Genomic DNA, 20666 nt, shown 5'->3' on the forward strand with positions numbered 1-20666 from the left:
TCCTTCACCTCCACTATTCTCTTTTACTTTATTTTTTACAGCTACTGCTTTATGACACTTTAGAGCCACCAATGGTCCATTCAACACAGTAAAGTCAAACTTGAGATAAATATACAAAAACCAAACAAACAGGAGAAAAGGATATTTCTAAAGCACGTTTAGGCAAAACGTCTCCAGAATCAGCTGGCTGAAACGGTGAAAGAAGTTAACGGCACAGAACACCAAACAGACCTTTCCCACCTCTTCCCTGCACAATGACAGTACTTGTTAATAACCTGTTAATCTATCGGACAACTTTTATTAGCACCAGAGACATAAGGAACAGATTTGACAGGCTGGGTGACACGTAACTTACAAAACATAACATATAACTGACCAATGACAGACTGCTTGAAAATGGAAAGCCAGCTCCAGAGCTGTATGGCGTGTCTACATAGCTTTTTCTGACCAGAGTGTAGAAAGTAATTTCTCATACTAAACGACTGGACAAAGAAAAATGTGCAGTTCCTGGGCCTAAATGGCAGTGCTACCTCTACCATCAGCCTCCCAGCATCTCATCCAGAGCCCAAGAGAACAAACTCCAGCAGAGTAAGATCTCTCCCCTAACAATTTTCTTTAACACACATCTGCTAGATTCCTTCAGGTGTGAAGTCACTGAAGTAAAATTCACTGTTAAAATTAACAATTAAACACTTACCATGGCATCAAATTGTATCCAATGTACCTCATTGCTAGAGCTGATTCTGGACTGCTGCGTTTGCAAGGCATAAGGAAAAGAGCTGACCTGAAGAACAAGCAGGTTGAATGCTTCAAGGACCTCCCTGCAATTAATAACTCTATCAGCCAGACCATGACTAGGCTCACCATGTGACAGGGAACTTGAAATGGCACTGCAGAAATAAGAATGCAAAGAATTGCCTTACTGACATCCTGAGATTCAACGGATTACTCTATTCCTGCAGAAAAATCTCCAAATGATCACAGCACTGAGAATCACAGCTCAAAAATATCTTTGGAGAGGTGAAAGACGTCAAAACCACTTGAGTGTTGTCTCTAGGCAGACTCAAGCAACAGAGGGAAAAAAAACCCCTATATAAAGGTCAAATATCTGCTGTCTGTGAGAAGGTGCCAATTTAAAATTTTTTCCTGATGGAAACAAAAAGTGAGGCGGAGGAAAGAAAAAGTGAGCCAAAGCTGATGAAATCCCTCTCAACCGAGAAACACTGTTGCATGAGCTGTGGGGGTTAGGATATAGCAACAATTTTACAAAATCCAGTGGATTTTCCAGCCTGAAACAACATACTCCTAACAAGACTGGGGAATCTCCCAGTCTCCTGATGTCCTGATTTTCAGCCCCTGGTATTATCTTCACCTCCAGGATATTCAGAAATTCCAAATTCAGTGTAAAGCAAAGACAGCAACAAAAATGTGACGGTGGGGATAAGGAATGAAGAATGTTGCTTTTATCTATGTTTCAGCGGTCCTGCAAGGCAAGTATTTGTTTTATTTTAACTCTGATATTCAAATTAATCCCCCAGCCTCACACACCATGTCTAAATCACATTAAGATTTTTCTCCTTAGATTACTCATGGAACAAGAGCAGAAAAATTAGCTTTAGTTATTTATTTCTTTTTCCATTCTAAAGTTGTGATGTGAAGATGTGAAGAAACATTTCTGCATGGGCGTACGTGGTGGTGTGTTCAGACTTAATGCTGGCCAAAACCAACACAGCTGGTTTTTAAATCCTTTTCTTACAGTGGCTAAGGCATTTTTCAGATGATGCAAAAAGTTAAATGTCTGTAAGCTTTCTTACATGAAAAACGACACTATCATCAAGGATAAAAACATGAATTAAAACATGAATTAAGTGGCTTGTGATTTAAGTAGAGAAAAAGGGGTAGAATAGGAAAAACAAGAATGTCAGAATCAAGAAAGTTGCAAAATTCTGCCCCTTTTCCTGGACTTCAGTATAATAGCACTTACCCCTGCAAACAATCTTGTTTGGGATCCAAACATCTGAAACTAGTCTCACCTGTCTTCAGCTGAATCAGATTTAGTTAACAAATATGGGCAAGCAAAAAAGATGAATTCTGATTTTGAGGCACAAAATACCTTAGCCCGAGAGAAAGCACTGGGTGTCCAAGATGGTCTTTTGAAAAACCTAACTGGAAGATACTGGAAGAGGATGTTTTTCTTTTGGTAGATTGAAGCAGATACCTTGTTAAATCCACGTGGGCATTGTCATGGACCAGCACAAACAGCGTGTAGGGATTCTGCTTCACTCGTCTCATGAAAACTTCAAATTTTGTTTGAATCTCATTGTCTAGACGAACCACGTATTTCTCAGCTCTCTGATACGCTGTTCCATTGTCTTCTAGGCCCAAGTCCACAAGAACACCTGCCAGAAAGAGGAATATAACAAAAATCTTTTCCTTTGAGTGCATCCAAAAACATGTCAATAGTAGGTTGCCACTTGTCCACCAATATCAGTACTTGGCTAAATCACTGATATACCCTAGTAGGAAGATGATTGTCTGAATCCATTTTCTCTCATAATGGGATCAAAATGTGTTTCCTGGCTTCTGAATTTTCTCCAAAGAGTGCCTGAAGATCTGTCAAAGACTTCTCATGTTACCAAAAAGAAAAAAAAATACTTTAGTCCTCCATAAAAACTTCCAGATCAGTGCCCAGTTGGCCATGCTCCATGGTTCTACGCCAAACTTGTTCACATTAAGGTAATATATTAATCCCACTTGAGTCAGAAAAAGTTATCCTGACCTCTTCTTTGCAAAAACCCATAAATGTATGTAAAACTGACTCTCACTAATATCGTATCAAATCGTACCCTTTTTTTTGTGCCTTGCTTCAATGTGACTATCAATACATCTACTCCCTAGCACTCTTTATGAATGTGATGGCAATCTGTCCTTACAAAGTAGGCACGATGAAACGTATATGGCTTTGAACACCATTTGAACTAAAGTAGCAACAAACCACTATGAAATGTGGGTCAACTATGTATTTGCCAGGATCTTAATGAATTTTAAAAAATTAAAAGTAAGAACATTCATTTAAAAAACATAAAAGTGAACCCTGTTAAGAGATATCAGAAAACCTCTGGTTTAGTGTAGCAGCAAATTAAGTAAATAAAATGCCTGAAGAGACAACAAATGGAACAGAAAACCCCATAAAGTTATGTTAGAAAGGAAAGGAAACCCATAATTCGAGTGAACTATTCTTTTCATTTTACTAGTAAAATAGTAAAAGGCAGAGAAAAAAATACAGAGATGGACCGCAACATTAAGCAATATCAGGGCATATCTGCACAATCAGAAAGTGTGGACTGTTCAGTGCAGAGTGGAAATGACCTGCATGAACAAGGCAATTTCTTCTGACACTTACACGGCACAGCTTGGGCCCAGTTTAAGGAAGGAAGATATTCAGCATTCACCAACAATATCAAGGAAGGGAGCTAACCCTGGACATGCAAAATACATGTTGCAGCAATTCGCCTCTCCATTTATACCATAAGTGACTTAACAATGTCAGATGCTTCAGTTTAACTGTCTCTTTTCCCTCCCCTCCCTTTTACCTGATTGTCGGATCCGTTGAAGCGTCTGCTGCACCAGCACTTCTGATCGGGGAACTATAACGATGAAGTCTACTTTGCTGAAGTGGCCCAGATCCAGGCTCTGATTGCCACTGTCTGCTATAGCACAAACCTGGGACAAGAGCTTTCTGGCAACTGTAAGCTGTGGCTGGTAAATTTGGAAGGTATCAACATCCAAATCTGGAGTGTATTTGTTTGAAAAAGAAAACAAAACACAACAAGAAACATGTTTACTTTCCCACCCCCCCAATAAACATGACCCTCCAAACAGTCTATCCTCTATAATCAGAAAAAAATCAAAAATCAATCACCAAAATAAATCCCAACACTCTGGAGAGCTGGGTACAGATCACAAGTGTCAATTTGCTTTTTTTTGATCAAAATACGATTACATATCAGATCTTAAGTATAGCACTGCCCATTTTTTAAACGCCATAAGTGCTGAAGACTTTTCACAGTGCAACATAAGGAAGACTCAACACCAACATAGTGAAATGCATTCTGTTAAATCAACCAACACGTACATAATACGTATGTGTATATACGTGTGCATACATAGTAAAATATATGTAAAAGGTGTACATATAAACATACATAAAATATGTGTTTTTATACAAATATACACACATAGCTCTGAACTCCTCCTGAAACTTGTAGTTCTTCCAATAACATTCCTATGGCAAATCCCTTAAAAAAAAATTACAAAGGAAAAAAATTCCAGAACTACCTCAAATTTAAAACATGAGAACTATTGTTGCTTTAAGTAATAAGCCACTTGACAAAATCTTCCAATTTACATGAAAACTGGAAGGCTTTTAGGGCAAAAATCTGGTACGTTAGTTTTATACAGTGTGTGCCTCCACTTATCTCCTGCTCAAACCTGCCCCAATGTTCACTTCAGTAGACCTACTATGGGAAAAAGGTCCTTCTCACTGCCTAGGAGACTTATCTCTCCTTTTTTTTTTTTAATTCAGGCAGATTCCCACTAGCTTAAATCATTGTACAGTCATATTTTAAAGACAAAACTAGCTCTAAACAATTGTTTGAGAAAACATGAAAGTTTTAAAAAAGCACTGCTGCTCATCATTACACAGTAAGAACAAAAAGAAATCGCAGAATCAAAAGATTTTTCTTCCTTCCAGTTAACCCTGCAAGGAAGCTCAAGACTTGTCCTTCTGGGGGTGCCAGAACAAAGTACCTTCCTCAGTGGATCTCCTGATCCATGTGGAGGCTATAAACCACCTTGCCTTCATTCAGCTCTAACACCAAGCTGGTTAATTTAAGCTAACTAATGTGGATCTAGAGCATACATTTCTTTCACAGTTTAAAAGATTGAATTTGAATTTTAAAAGGTTGAATTTGCTTTGACGCTAGATCTAAAAGTGCGCTCAGTGTATCTTTTTACCATTACTGTCACATGAAAAAGGAAGTATGGTTAAAACTCTGAGTAGTGAAAGAATTCCAAAAAGGTGAAGTCTAGGCAATCCTAGCTCATCTTTTGCACCTAAGTATCACATCACGTTGTGCTGAATAAGACACATCTCAAACAAGCAAACTAGAGGTGCCTAGCACTTTCAGTCCAAGATCTTAAAACACTTCCCTAAAAGTTGAAGCCTCGGAGCACAAGTCTGTAGTACATTTTATTACAGTTTTACACGTGGAAAAGTGAGGAATATCAAAAGTTAAGAAACAGAAGGACACCTGGGGAGATCAGAATCAGAACACAGTTCCCTTCTGCCTTAAACCAAAGGTTACATTCCTTTTCTGGGTGCAAAAGGGTGAGGCCACACTACCAGTGTTACAAAGGAACGTTTTCTCTACTCTGCCTAGTACATAACAGAAGCTTATTTTAGCTTAGGAATTATAAAATATAGGAGAAAAAGTCACTGAAGGCTACTACAGAGATTTTCTGCCTGAGAGTCTGCTGTATTGGTACGTTTACCTGGTAGTATCAATATTTGAAGGTTGGGACACTGACTGAAGCTGTGTCCTCAGACTGTTCTGAGGCCCACATATATTGGCATTTAACAAACCACTCACTTATTTCACATCTTGCATGCAAAAAAAAATACCTGGTTCTTGCGTAGAAACCATAGCAATTGCCTCCTGAGATGACACACACTCGCTAACATCTCCATTAAAAGGAATAATGACACTTTCCCCTCGCTGTTGTAGCATTTTCTCCAGCAGCTTGTCCAAATCATCACCTAGATAAGAATTAGCAACACCAAATTATCTGAAAGCCGTTTCAGACAAATGAGGTAGAACATCACACACAGACACACGTGTTCTCACGTAGCTGATGTCGAATCTGAGCAAGGGCAGGGGACTGAAGATAACAGGGAAGAAAGGGAGGGAGAATATTCTTCTCTTTTATTTACTGATTTGCCAGTTGAATGAATTCCAAAAAAAAGAAACTACAGCTGAATGATTTCAGCTCTGTGCCTTTACAGCAAGCAGTGACACCTAATCATTACAAAGAAATACACGCTACAAAACAACCTTTAAAACCCGTGCTAAAAGCACAAACAAGAAAAAACTAATGCATTTACGGGCGCCCTGCTGTCATATTCAACAGTATAAACAGTGTTAAAAATGTTTTGCCAAGGGATGAGTAACTCGCACCGCATGGGGCGAGGGGCATGAGCACTCCTTTACACGCTGTGAATAGAGAAAATGGAAGAATGCCTCTCGGTGGAGAGGGCAGAGCTGTGTTCATGTAAATGCTGAACAGGAGACACACCAACCCTAAGGAAATTACTGCCTTGGCTAGAACTTCTGTTTCTTAGGATCACTCACCTAAAGAAGTATTTTTGAAATGCGATGCCAGGAAACTAACTTTCCCCGTGATGAGCTCATAACTGATCTCTTTTAAAAATTCACTGGTGGTAAGCATGCTTTCTGCAAGTGCCCTGGATTGATATTGACCTGGAGAAGAGGGGGGAAAAGCAAGAGCGATCTTTAATACAGGGCAACAGCACAATCTTTTCATCCTCAAAGTGTGGGACACGCTGATCTTCAGTTAACCTAGGAGACTGGGACAGCAGTCTCGAGTCTATTCCATTAGTGATGGGAGATTTAGTTATAGCAGTTTAGCACATCCTTTGCAAGCTGTTACTCATTGTTGTGTACACTTGGGTGACAAATGTTAGGCAAACCAGTACTTGTACCTTAGATGGAATGGAGAATACTGGGTAAATATGAAAAAGTAAGTATTCCTAGTGTGGAAAAAAAAAAAAAGGAAAAAAATTAACATTACTGATTTATCGGCTTACAAAGGAAAGATCACGAGTCAAAATTCTCTTCCACGCAGGCTCATTCATGCACACATTAAGTATCACAGTCACCAATGTGGAATTTGAAAATCAACAGGGTAAAAAGGATAAAAAGCATGTTCTGGTTTACAGTGGTCTGCAGCAGACTGCAGCCAATCCAATATTGCCACATGAAACAGCTGTTACACAAAACAGAGAAAGGCAAACCGACTATTTTGTCACTGGGTCACTTCAAAATAGTTTCTAAGGTAACCACACAAACAGTAAAGTGTCAGGCCTCTCAAGGAGTAGTGATTACTAGCATACAGCTGTTTTTCTAGATCCTCACGGACTCCAAGTCTTGGTGGAGGAATAGTAAGCTGCAACATTGCAGTATAACATTACGAAGAAGAACAAAAAGAACAAAATGAATTTAAAAGCTGGAACAACAATTAGAGAAAATTAATTCAGCAAAATTGCATTGGTATAAGAAGTGTACTGTGAATACACTCACCTAGGACTACTACGCAGAATTCGTTTCCTCTTATCTTTGACGCACAAATGGCAACTACATAATCTGGTAGCTTTTGCTGATGTTTCATTTCATTGAGGGACCTCAAGGTCTCCGAGATGCCCTCCGCCAGCGAATTCTGAGTAATGACCACGTGTACAAGGTCCCGGGACACGCTAGCGATTAACCTAGCCAGCCAAGGGAGCTGACCTGGTGACACAGAGATACACTGTGCACTCATCTGCAAGGATCGCTCTCTCAGAGTGAACTCCTGCATAGCTTTCAACATGATCTGCTCAAATTCCTCCCTCAGGGGTATCTGGTCAGGACCTACATTGAAAACAAACAAACAGAAGAACAGTATCTCATATCAAAATGTTATTGATCCAGGAATAATCACATGTCTGTCTTGATGTGACAAGCTCCTTCACCATTTACTAAATACTCAGTGGATATCTACCTACACAATTTATTCTTAGTTTTTCATTTTTTTTCTGTCTCCCACCACCTCCCTTTTAAATTTTTTTTAACAATGAAGTATTCCCCCATCTCATTCCTAGTTTTTCTGCCTTCAGAAACTGATGGGACAAACATGGGAGTGTGAAAATATGTGCCTTTTGCCTGGAACAGAAAGATTAATCATGTAGCCTCCATATGTTTTTACAGCCAAATGCTTATCCTCGCAGTCTAATCGCAACCATGCAGTATGACAAAGCCCATCAAGTGATCTTCATTTTGCTTCTCATCATAGATACTAGTAAACTAAACAGAGATGTAAATAAACATGTTTAACCTCTTCTTTTATGTTAGTTAAATTACACTAGTTTAGCAGATCTTCAAACTTCTAATGTGAAGAGGTATATGCAATTTCAGATCTATATACCCCAGACTTTGTATTGCAAAATATAAGCCACCCTACCTTAGCATCAGTCCCCCAACTCAGTTTTCGTTAACATTTCGCTCAGTATGATTTATCTCATTGTCAAAGACACTCAGGAACAGATAAAAAAAATATTCATGAACACAAAGTAAAAAAAGTAACCCGAGCTTAAATTGACAAGATCTCATGTTGGTGCCAAAGGAGAAAACTTCACGCTTCAGCAGCTTGCTTTTCTATGACAAAAAGGAGGGCTTAAATACCAGAGATATGTGAAATGCTGGGTTTGATTTTATGTTTTCTTTTGGGGCCAAAGACAACAAGCAAAAAGGGCAGTGACAAAAAGGAAACAGAAGGGTTGTGTGAGAAGTAGGGCAGCGAGTGGGTAAATAACCTATAACACAGAATATGTAAAACCTGCGGCTGTTGTCATTGTGCCTTTTTGAGAAGTAACATATGGAGGGTGTCACCATCCAACTGCCATGGGACGGGAGGACAACTATAGACTTGCAAATGCAAGTTTTCTTTTTTGATGCAAACCAAAAAGTTCGGATGAGTCTACTTTAACACAGGATAGATGTCTCTAGGTCTTAAAAGAACTCGAAACAGAAAAAATAGACATTTATTGACAAAGAGATATATCTTCTGCAGAAATAAAGTCTATTTACAGCATATCGATCACAACAAAAAAGATGCTATACACTAAAAGAAATAAAAGCAAGCTTTTACTGATTGAGGAAGGTTACTTAAGAGACAAGCTATAGACACTAGCGTCTCACGAATCCAAGAGAATGAAAATAATTGTACAAACGGAAAGACTTCTGTATGAGAACACACAGAACTTCATTCAGATGATTTATAAGAGAAAAACTTTTAAAAGTAGTTATCAGAAATGCATATCTAGGGAAATTTTTTAGAATTGTTGAAGTGTTTTTAATACTACAATTGGCTCATGGCAGTCTTTCTCCACAACTATCCAGAAAAACAATGGGACTAGCATCAGATGAGATGGAAGACAAAATGATAAACAGTTTCATAAGTATATATATACAAGAATCCATTCAGGTTAAAAGGGAATATTTGGAAGCTTCTCTACAGGAATGTGTACACAAAAGATCATCTTGACTTCAGATATTAGTATCTGAAAAAGACCTTATTAACTTGGTTATTTTTCCAAGAGCCCCTAGGTTTTAAGACAACATATTCAAATGCCATCTATTTCTACCTAGGTAGACATACTTTGTGGTGCAACCCAACAAGAACTACTCCTCCAACCAGCTCAGACTAGGAGAATTCCTGGAATAGCCTCTTGCTTTGAGTGTCTGAATATCCCTTCCAAAAGACAAAGACAGAGGTTTGCTGCTGCCTTGAGTCTGGATGTGCACTCAGAGACTGAAGCTACGAAACACCTCTGGGTGTCACGGCACACAGAGAGCCAAAGCAATTCAAACGTGTCATAACAAGAGAGAAGGGAGAATGATTTTATAATGCTAAACAGGCAGTTAACAGGAGGTCCAGAAATCTCCTCTAGTAGAAAAACCAAAACACAGACCTTAGCACTGGGTAAGATGAGACTGTTTTTGTAGAAACGGTGGTGCAATGGTAAAAAGCAGTCAATTACAACCAATAGAATGTAACCCACACTGCAAATATGGGCATTTTGAGGTTTAAAACAAAGCTTGACAATACTTCACTATGAATCCTAACAAAGACAACAAATGTGAAATCTGAATAAGTACGGGAGATAGACTAAAAAAACCACTGAAATCAAACACACCTCTTGATCTTACTTTATCAGTATCAGTGGAATTTATAGAAGTGCTACGGCTCACAATCACAGCTTTAACTGTGTACATTAGGTTTAAAATGAAAATGTCAGAAATGCACTTGTTTTCTTGGCTTTGTTTTGTAAGATTGCTCAGTTGATTTCGGAAAACAACAGTATCCTACAATCAATAATGTCATCATAATCTTTCAGAAAAACTGAAAGGAATTCTTAGCTCTATCTTTTTCCCAAAAAGGAGCACTTTCAGAAATAATATTCTCATAATCTGCGATCAGAGTCATCTGCAAACATATTTTGTAAAAGTAGTGGATCTGAAAAAAAAAGGCAAAATAGTATCTCATTCTTCTGTCTGCTTTTTTATCTTTGCCTTTTACTCTTTTCACAATATACTCTGGAAGAAAAGAGTAACTTTTTAGTCCTATTTTCTCAACAAAGAAAGAGGCTTACATGAATAAATTGCTAATTTAGTGTGTATTTGTCCCTTTCCCTTTCCAAAAATTTCTGAAGTTGGCTGCCCTCCAATCATCTTTAATCTTCTTCGATTTCACAGAATGGGAAAAACGCCCCAGTTCAATGCACCCATCATAATCCCAATGGTTTTAAGTTTGTAGCAATTCAAACCAGCAACATGTTTTGATCCTCAAGCTCTGTAGAATGCTTTTTCACTTCTTCTCATTATGCTCTTTCATCTTACAGTGCCGGCGCCCATCTCCGCACAAGGCCGAATGCAAAACTATTCAGCTTCACGCAGCTATTAACAAAAGCCAAACAAACACCTGCTAATAAGGGGACTGCTTCACGCTAAGGGCGCGGTGCTCACCACACACAGCTCAGCTCCAGAAGCTTTGTGCGAAGCCTCCTCTAGTTCGCAGCCAGTATATACTTGCTGCGTGCATCTAAGGGTTGGATTTGCTCATGGAGTGTGGTTCACTGCCTCAGTAAGTTTCAATACAAAGTTTACTTTGAGCTAGCCACCTTTCTCTGAAGGAAATTTGCAAGCTGCCTCTATCAATCCAGAACTGTGTGAATCAGCTTGTTTTAACATGTAGACTCTACAAAAATTCCAATGGTGATGAAAAACCTCAAGTAACAAATTTAAGCCCACTGAGAGAAGGGCATCATTCAGCCTGCAAAAAAATAAAGAAACCCCCCGTCAGTTCTAACATGATGTCCATCAGACTACTGAGGCAGAGAAAGATAAATAAAGCAAACAGGTCACTCAGAGAGTATTACAAGACAGAAGAGATGACCTCCTTCCTCTCCATAACAGTACAGCATAAGGGAGAAGAGTAAAGCGTAAGAACTCATGAGTGAAACCTGCACAGAGCACCTTTGCTCCCCAAATTACAGGGTTATCACCAGCTGCACTTCTGTTGAAATGTCAGCACAGTTCATATCATGATGTATTACAGATGCCCTAGGGGAAACGCAGGACAGGCACCAAAGTCATCTCTACTACAGTTAGCATCTTTTCGGATCCAGCATTTAAGACTGAGACTGCTGTGAGAAGTTTTCCAACATTATCCTGCATTATTCGTTAACTTCTAAAACCCTACTGTTAAGACTGCTGCTTTTTACTTCAAGGCAGGAAAAACATCTGTTCCTGCAGTAAGAGAAAGAAAATGTGGTTTGCTCTCAAACCTGCGAAGAGTCCATTTCAAAAACATTTACAAGAATGAGATATTCACTGAATCACTTGCCTTAGTCTGAATAACAAACGTGGTTTTCATGTAAACAGTGCTGTCACCAAAACAATGATGACCATCACACATCTGCCAGCATTTGTCACAAAACTGAATAAAACAGACTGGGTGTCCTTAGAAAGAGCTGTGATAACTGATGGTTTGATACCCTAAGCAAATGAGTTATCTGCATTGCAAATCCATTTTCACAAAGGTGACCTGGTCACTCTCCATATGGAGGCCAGAGAGCAGAAGCAGTATCAGCCTTTAAATTCACCTCACTCCTTCAGCTGAGAACAAAGTAGCAAAGTCACACACGCTAGATGGAGCCACTTACCTCTTCCAGTCAAAAAACCAGACAGAAAATTGTCTCTGAAACGGACATAAAGAGGGTGGGCTGAGAAAAAGGACCATCATAAATAAAAGCAAGTGCTTTTGACAAATTACTTACCTAGTTGGACAAGATACTGAATAGTTAAAAGTATCATATTCTCCACACTTAGCAGCTGACTGCTGGTCAAACCTAAGAGATCCAAATCCTTGTTTTCCAGCTGTGGAATCTTGTAGCAGTTCACCAGCAAGGGACTTACAACGATATCACCGACATTCCCATAGAAATAAGGTAAAGTGCCATAACCTTTGATAAAAGAAAGAAACAAACTCCACTACAATTCACAAAAAAGACTACAATACATGAAGTCCTGCACAATGTATACACTTAGTGTTACTGTGCATTAGTGACTGTTCTTGGCACTGAAACTGCTCACAAAATAAATGAGATGGGTCAGTGATCTTCCGCTGTATTTTACAAGTGATTGTACAGATTCGCAAAAATGAACAATAGCTGTATACCAGCAGGATAATTATTGTTATCCATATGCAGATGAGGATGTTATTTACCTGGGTCTTACCTTGACCTTTAAATACAGATTCTCCATAATACAGTGTACAAAAAGAAAAAAAAATAAATGAAAGCAAAAGTACATTAACATTCTAAAAGCCACGTAAGTCACATTAGCGTTGATTCGGTCACTGTGGTATCGCTGTGATTGATTTAACTTTTTTGCCACGTTTCTATTCTGTTTTCATAAACACATTAAACAAACATTGACAACTAAACATGCTGTTCTGTAAGTTAAAGTACATAAGCACAGGCTAACTCCTCTTTCCTTGAGAATGTTTTCGCTCTTAAAAAAAAAAAAAGAAATCCACACAGATTTTGCCAAATGCGTCCATTTGGGTACATCTGGTTCTGTACTATTAATAGGATGCTGCTTCTCAGGGCCACTAACATTGAGCCTAACCGAGGACTTCACTGGCAACTCTCCAAAAGCTGAAGGGCTGTATTCAATTTGCACTTAAGCCGGTGACTGTAGGCTCTCGCATCTTCAACAAGGAAGCGTGTCTCTGAAAACCATTAGAGCACCACGCTAGAGCTTTAGAAGAGGCTCCCAGAAAACAAGACTACACGCAACAAACCAGAAACAGCGTTGTACTGTTGATGGATTTAGCAGTGTAGACGGCCCTGTTAATTCTTTAAGAATTGTGTTTATGAGAATTATCTGTGCAAGTAAGGACTTGGAGAACTTGCCCATTTCTTCAGGAATGACAAATTAAGAATTGTATTTATAGACATGTTCTGTTAAAACTTAAGCTAAATTATATGACCATCTGTACCATGCTGGACTGAAAAGAGATTTAGAGTCAAAAAATGACTTGTCAACATTTTGGCAGTACTAGCTGACCCATCTTTTGTTACTATGCCCAGATAGCTCAGGTTGAAAGGGACAGTCACATTACGAGTCGTACTTTTAAGGTAAAGCAATTCTAAGAGTTAACAACGCACTTTATCCAGCTAAAGGATTTTAGAGAAGTCTGATCTGTTATCTCAGTTTCTTACTAGAACTATGGACTATAAACGACAAAAAGTTAGTATGATTTACTTCTGATTAGTCAGTTCAAATCAATTTTCTGGTTCTCATGCAGAATCCCTCGGCTTCAAGATCTCGACTATAAATGCCGCAGGAAATATTTTCTTGTTTTTAAGTTGTTTACACTGGAAAGGTATTTTCATTACATGGAAGTATTTCTATTCTTATACAAAAATCTTATTTATACAAAACTTATTTATACAAAACAATTTGGCCAGTTTTTGTATAAGTTTGACCTAATCGTGACCTGTTTGCAAATCAGCCTGTCCAGAAATCGCCTAACTTCTAGTTCTAAATGTTGAGCAACTAAAACAAACTATCTGTGACACATTGACTTCATATTGCACTGAATGCCAGAACCAACAAAAAGAAATCAAAACCATCTTTCTCCTAGGGGAGACTGTATTTGTTCAAAACACAGCATTTGACTGTCCAGTGTAAGACTCACCTATCAGAATCACTGGTCTGACTCCCGAGTTATTCAGCAGGTTTTCAGGAACTATTACAGTCTCCCCTGCTGGGATGGGTTGAGGCTGTAAAATTCCAGTTAATATGGATTGAGGAACTGGGACTGACAAAAGAGGCTCTATAAAATAAAGAAAAGAGAAGCTTCCATTACTAAAAGGCTCATACTGTGATTTGGCCATATGAACAAATAAAAAAAAATTACTGCAGATCACTAACTGTAATAAAATTCAAAAGGTCTCTGCATTTCCTGCTACAGTTTTAAGTAATTTAAATTAAGAGCCTATATCCTCTTGTAGCCCCACCCCTAAAATAAAACTTTTTCAGACCACTGTATTGTTGGTGGGAATGAGAGAAGAAAACACAGGTTTGAATATGCATCTTTAAACAAAGCCAAGTACTAAGCCAAAAGGCCACCTCTAAGACAGAGGCTACCTCTCAACACAAGGCAAGAGACTGCTCTGACTTCTGACCTAGAATACACGTAAGATAAGAAAACAAAACCCAGGCCAAAATCTCAGAGCTGTCCTTAGACAGCTGCTGCAAGGATAAAAATTAGGCTTTGCTCATGAAAGAGCAGAAGCAGCTTTCACAAGTAAAAAGAAACAAACGGCAAGGATTTTGTAATCTGTCATCAGGTTTCAGCATGAGGTCTGCTTCAGACATTTCTCAGGCTTCACATGGTGGTTTGTAACAGGTTTTTCAAACAATGCCATCAATAGAAAAGCATCAAAGGTGACAGGAATGAATGCATATGTTTCAGAAGTGGAAAACCCAACAGAGGAAAAAAATATTATGAGAGACTCATAAAAAATGGAGTACACAGTAGATTGGTGGAGACAAATGCAATAACAAGGGGGAGATTGCCTTGTATCACTTATCTTCAGCAGGTCTCTGAAACCTATAAAAGCTGCAATTGATCTGAGGTGCTCAAGTAGGCAGGCCTGCACTACCATGTAACCCTTCTTCCTATGACGAATATCTCTGAAAATTAATTCAAAAATATCTCAAAGCCAAGCCCTCCAAAGCAGAATTAAAAATACATTGTGCATGTTGACAAACACTTTTTTTCTTTCTTGTATGTTTAACCTCACAGAGACAGGAATATGTAATTGTTCATTCCCCTACACAAACTGCACAACTGAAGAGTGCTGAAATAGTGAACAGTTTTATTAATATTTATGCATAAAGAAATACCTACATGGATACTGGTAAGTATTCACAAATATTCATAATTAATTCTCTTTCATATCATGGTGTTATATCTCTCCTACAGGTTTTCCATGCACAACAGACATTTAGTCTCATGAACTTTATGCTTTTAACCCAAGACACCAGCATCCTTTATTAGGCCAAAATTATATAAAGTTGGCTTTCCCATGCAGAAATGGAGTGTACAGTTTCTGTAGCATGCCACAGCAGACTGAGAGACACAACACTCAAGGTGAAGGCTAACGGAAACCCTTGAAATATGTTCATATATCCATATGCTCACACAATTTTAAAAGTCAGTTACACTTCAGGGACTTTGATAGCTTTGGCTTTTCATTAACATAGAATCATAGAATGGCCTAAGCTGGAAGGGACCTTAGAGATCATTTTAATCCAGCCTCCCTGTCGCCAGGGACGCCACCTCTCGACTAGATCAGGCAACACATGGGGACCGAACGGGAATCGAACCCGCGATCTTAGCGTTGTTAGCACTACGCTCAACTGACTGAGCTAACTGGCCCCCTACATTATTGGCATCTTCTTTTCCTTTTTCTCCACCAATAGTTTCACTTTCACTGTGTCTTCTCTTAGATTATGGCAAAAAGGACAAGGCAATCATGATTTTCTGAGGTGTCTGAAAAAGTCTTCAGGATGTCTTCAACAACGAGCTCAGTTATGTTTTCTGTACAACACTTAAGAAAAGCAACACAGGGCTTCTGCTGTGGCAGAGTACAGGTTTTCACTAAAGGCATCTCTGTATTATTCAAGTTTTACCTGTTCTTCCTGAAGGCCGAATTGTAGGAACAGATACCGCTAAACCAGTAGGTGGGACTGGGGATCCAGGAGACCATCCCCGGTGACGTTTCTTTGGTGGTCCAGAACTGGACATTGAAGCTAAACAGGAAAGCAAAAACTAATTCCAAACTCCATTCTCCCAAATGACCAGATTCCAGCCCACATTTCCATTTCACATTCGTGTTGGGCTGGTATCACATCACAGAGCACCAGAGGTTTACACCTAGATTTACATGAAGCCAGTCTATGATGTGAAAAATCTTGTTACCTGTGTAAAAAGTACAGCGTTATCATTAACGGTCATGCCAAAAACCAAGTGGATCTGTAAATACTGAATTGTAGAAACAGCTATGAGGAAGAAGAAAATCACAAATTTCAGGCTCAACAAACAGTACAGCTTAAAATAAAAGAGAGAAGTTTCCTTTACCTTGGTCTCCAGCTGCACAGCCAGGATTTGGAGACGTTGAGTGAGGAACTGGCCGAGAGACTGTAGAACTCAACACATTTCTTCCTCCATTAGTGTTTCCATTAGCAACGTCAGTGGCATGCAGTGAAAGAGGAGCTGAGGACAATAAAGCACAGAATGTGTATCTTAAAACAATCTTGAAAACAAACAAACAACATAATACAGCCACATGCAGACATAAAAGAACAGGGAAAGGTACATGACAAAGAAACATACTCCAGGGAAAGCATGAAGTGTACTTGGCAGAGAATTATTTTGGTACAGGCTGCAAAACTGCAATCTTGAAATGGGATCTCTAAATTTCAGGATGGGGAGGATAGGTGGAAGAAAAAATCCCAAATGAGTCACACCAAAATAAAATAGGAAATTACACACACAAAAAGTAATTGGAAAGTGTGTGACAGTTTTTTAGACATTGAAAATTCAGAAAAAATGCACATCATGAATTCAGTTTGTAAAGATTTCTAAACCACCTTGGCACATCTATAATTTTTTCCCCCTGTACACAGGAATTCACTGCAGGGCTTTCATCAAAAACCTTAGTAAAGGAAACTCGGCAGGGAAGACAAAGCAGTTTGCTGAAAAACACACGTGCTCGGAGCATTACTGAGGCAAGCCACGCTTAACATTGCTGCCTCTGCCTCCAGGGCCCAGCGAGCCTGACACCCTGGCAGGACCTGCTGTAGTCAGATCACAAAACGGAACTACAACAGCAGAGGATCACAAGAAGTTGCCCTCACACTATCGTGCTCTTTCTTACTCTTTTTCAGAGCAGAGCAGAAATGGAGCCCAGCAGTCCCTACAGCTCCGTCCTGTTATCTGTCAGTGACAGAACGATTTAGCTCCCAGGAACATATTCCAGGAGCAACAGCAGGAGATGTTGCTGATGTCAGCTACAAAAGAAAGCGTTTGAGATGCGGGTATTTGACTTAAAACAATGCAAAGTGGAACTCGCCAGCCACGGTCATCCAAATAAACTCAGGCACAAGATTCTCAGGTTGCCAATTAGCAAAATTCAAATAACATCACGCCCTTTGTAAACTCCTCATTTGTACTCTGAGCCAACGATTTGGTACGGACAGATAGGGTGGATGTGGGTCAGTTACAGAAGCGGTTGAAATGGCGGGAGCTAATTTCAGTGCAAGATAAATTCTCTTAGGCAAGTATGGAGGGAAGATGAGTACTTTACACAAAGAACTGTTAATGATTCATTAGATACAACATAATATGTATATATAACAATATACATTGTGTAAAATAGTAGATATATCATGTATAAAATGTAATGCTCATGTGCATATACAGACTAAATAAATTTATACTTTTTCTTATTCAAGAATACCTCCCTGTAATAAATGTAATCTTTTTTTTCATTGCTTAAAGAATTAACCAGCTAAAGTAATAAACAATCAGAATATTACAGTAGAGCACCAGTGAAGGATTTAGATGCCATCGTTGAGGGTTCTACTTTATGAAACACACAATACAGAGGCAAATAATTAAAATGGCACAGATATTAGAACCCCTTTAAATGAGACTAATTTCCATTAGATGGATGTGGAGGAATTGTAGCTGTTACAAATTCAGAATACCACACAGCACTCGGATACTAAGGCAAGAATCAGTGTGATATCAAGAAGTGACTTTTATCGTCTCTTAGCAGGTGCAAAGAGGGATATGACATTCACTTTTACCAGAACATCAAATCTGAAAGCCAAGGTGTGGCTCAGTTTGGGGACAGTAATGGCCATGGAAAATTTCTGGGCAGAAGACTGCAAGAATATGAGCGTTTTTGAGAATGCAAGTGAATGTTTTCCTTTCATTTTTCCACTCAAAACATGACTCCCTTATTTCTTGGCTGTTGAGCTGGCTCTCAGGTACCGTGGAAAGTAAAGCTATACCTGCGGCAAATGACTTTCCTACAAGCTGTACTGACAGAGCCAGAGGTTTCACAATGTTCTTGTTCCGGGATGGGTCTTGAGTTCCACTTAAGTTAACAGCAGAAGATGATTTTGCTGGACTAAATACTGAAGAATCTGAGAAAAGAAGTTGTTTAATTAACTAATTATTTAAAATTATATATGTGTGCATATTTAATTACTATTATATATACATCACCGGTCATATACATTTATCTAAACTCATCTCTGCATATAATGCAAACACTCCTAAGAAATAACCATGTACCATTATATTTTAGGAGTTGTAACAAACATTTAACTGGGCATCTCTATAGAATTTTATAATCTACTAAAGTCATGAGACAATTTATCTCTTCCACACTATTCTGCATTCACATACACTCAAAAAATATTTTAACTGTAGAAAGGGCTATCTCTTTGCTCCTAAAAATACTGCTGTAGGACAGGCAAGTAAATACATCCCATGTTAGAGACGAGAAAGCTAAGGTAAAAACCTTGTGTGACTTGCCCCCAGCAAGCACTGGAGTAAGTTGCCTAAAAAGGTTGTGGAAGCTCCATCACCTGAGGTTTTCAAGAACAAGTTATTGAACCTCTGCCAGACACAGTTGAGCTTCCCTTAGGGTAGGAAAAAAATATCAAATACCTAACCTTCTTACAGCACTAGTGTCTACAAGGCTATGAGAAGTCTGGTTAAAAAATGAAGGGTTTCTAATCACAAACTCATGAATTAACTCATGAATTAAAGCCCTTTACTAAGGTTGAAAAATATAAACCTTGTTTTTCAGATGGATAAACTTAACAACAAAAACTCTTAATACTCTCCCAGTACGAAACTACAAATTAGAACTGATTCCAGACCTCTCAGCATGTAAGCCCCTACTTAAACATCAGATATTTAATATCTGCAACACGCTTCAGGAAAAATTCTACATTCAGATGCTGATACACTGAAAAAGTCAAAAACTTAAAACCAGAGGGAAAGAATACTAACTCAGTGTCTGCCCAGAAGGTAGTTTGCAACAAGTAGGCAAAGTAGGCTAAGTTCACCTACAGATGTCCAAATAAACAGCCAGATACAGAAAACAGAAGGCAAAGACCAACTTGATCTGACAAATACATTCACCCTCAGGCGCCACACCATTTGGCGAAGGAGCGTGGGGAGGACAGTCTGCTTTGCCAGACCAACCGACTGAGCTGGGGAACCAACACAGATCAACACCGCTGCTGCTCTTGCTCCACCAGAAAAACTTGTCCGTGTTCACAGGAAATACGCTGTGTGGCTAACAAAACAGGTCACCAGGTCAAAGGCTTCGGAGGAAAATGCTGGTCTCTCCTTGAATATGATGTAACAAGTACATAGTGTTAAAGCTTCCCTCAAAGTGTGCAGCTTTGTTGGTGTGGGGTTTTTTTCCGCTCCTACTCTCCAGTTCTAATGCATTTTCTTCAAATGCAGATGGGGCTGGTATATGTTTAAACACCACACCGGTACCTAAACAGAACTTGCACTACTACCATTTTATTAAAATTGTTCACGTTTCTATTGTAAAATCCTGTTTCTAGTTGCTTAACACTCATTTAACACCTGACTGCAATGTCATGGCCACATTGTACTGTCAGCTTTTACTATGGTATTTCAAAATTTTCTTGTGCTGTAATTTCTATCATGGAACTACCATTTCAACACAGTACTCTGAGCGTGCCTGTAACTGTCTGCCTATAGGTATCTTCTAGAACTCGGAGACTGAACTGCTCACTTACAAGGGCATCAAACAGAAATATTTACACAACTTGAAAAGGAGAAAATGGGTACGAGGTGACAATAATCTGAAAACAAGTTCAGAAAGCAACTTGCTAGTAAGTAGTCCTGTTTTAAAACAACTCAAAGCACACATGGAAGTCAAAGAAGTCAACATAAAGCACACACAGCTATGCAGAGTCTAGTAGAGGTCAGACCTCCATCATAAAAAGGTGCAGTGAAAAAAGGTCCTCTCCTGCTTCTCCCAGTCAAGGCAGACTCATATGTATGCATGTGGCATTATCTTCTCTAGAAGATAACAGCAGAAGGAGATGAAAAGGTTTTGAAAACCATGACCTAAGAGTACAAACAGTGACACACAGAAACACCAAGCAGACTGAAAATTGCAGTGAGTGATA

At 38.9% G+C, this 20666-nt stretch overlaps 1 protein-coding gene across 1 annotated transcript in view; it reads right to left on the reverse strand.

Moving 5' to 3' along the window:
- Positions 1–20666, reverse strand: part of GREB1L (growth regulation by estrogen in breast cancer-like) — a gene marked incomplete at its 5' end in the record, with an annotated part of 48576 nt that overhangs the window by 21672 nt on the left and 6238 nt on the right. Inside the window, 11 exon segments of the mRNA XM_009872937.1 lie at positions 698–890; positions 2219–2399; positions 3594–3791; positions 5684–5818; positions 6411–6539; positions 7380–7706; positions 12173–12358; positions 14101–14238; positions 16104–16223; positions 16552–16686; positions 18492–18626. Coding sequence (XP_009871239.1) covers positions 698–890; positions 2219–2399; positions 3594–3791; positions 5684–5818; positions 6411–6539; positions 7380–7706; positions 12173–12358; positions 14101–14238; positions 16104–16223; positions 16552–16686; positions 18492–18626 — 1877 coding nt within the window.

This window comes from Apaloderma vittatum, unplaced genomic scaffold, assembly GCF_000703405.1.
Source record: "Apaloderma vittatum isolate BGI_N311 unplaced genomic scaffold, ASM70340v1 scaffold4667, whole genome shotgun sequence".
NCBI lineage: Eukaryota > Metazoa > Chordata > Aves > Trogoniformes > Trogonidae > Apaloderma > Apaloderma vittatum.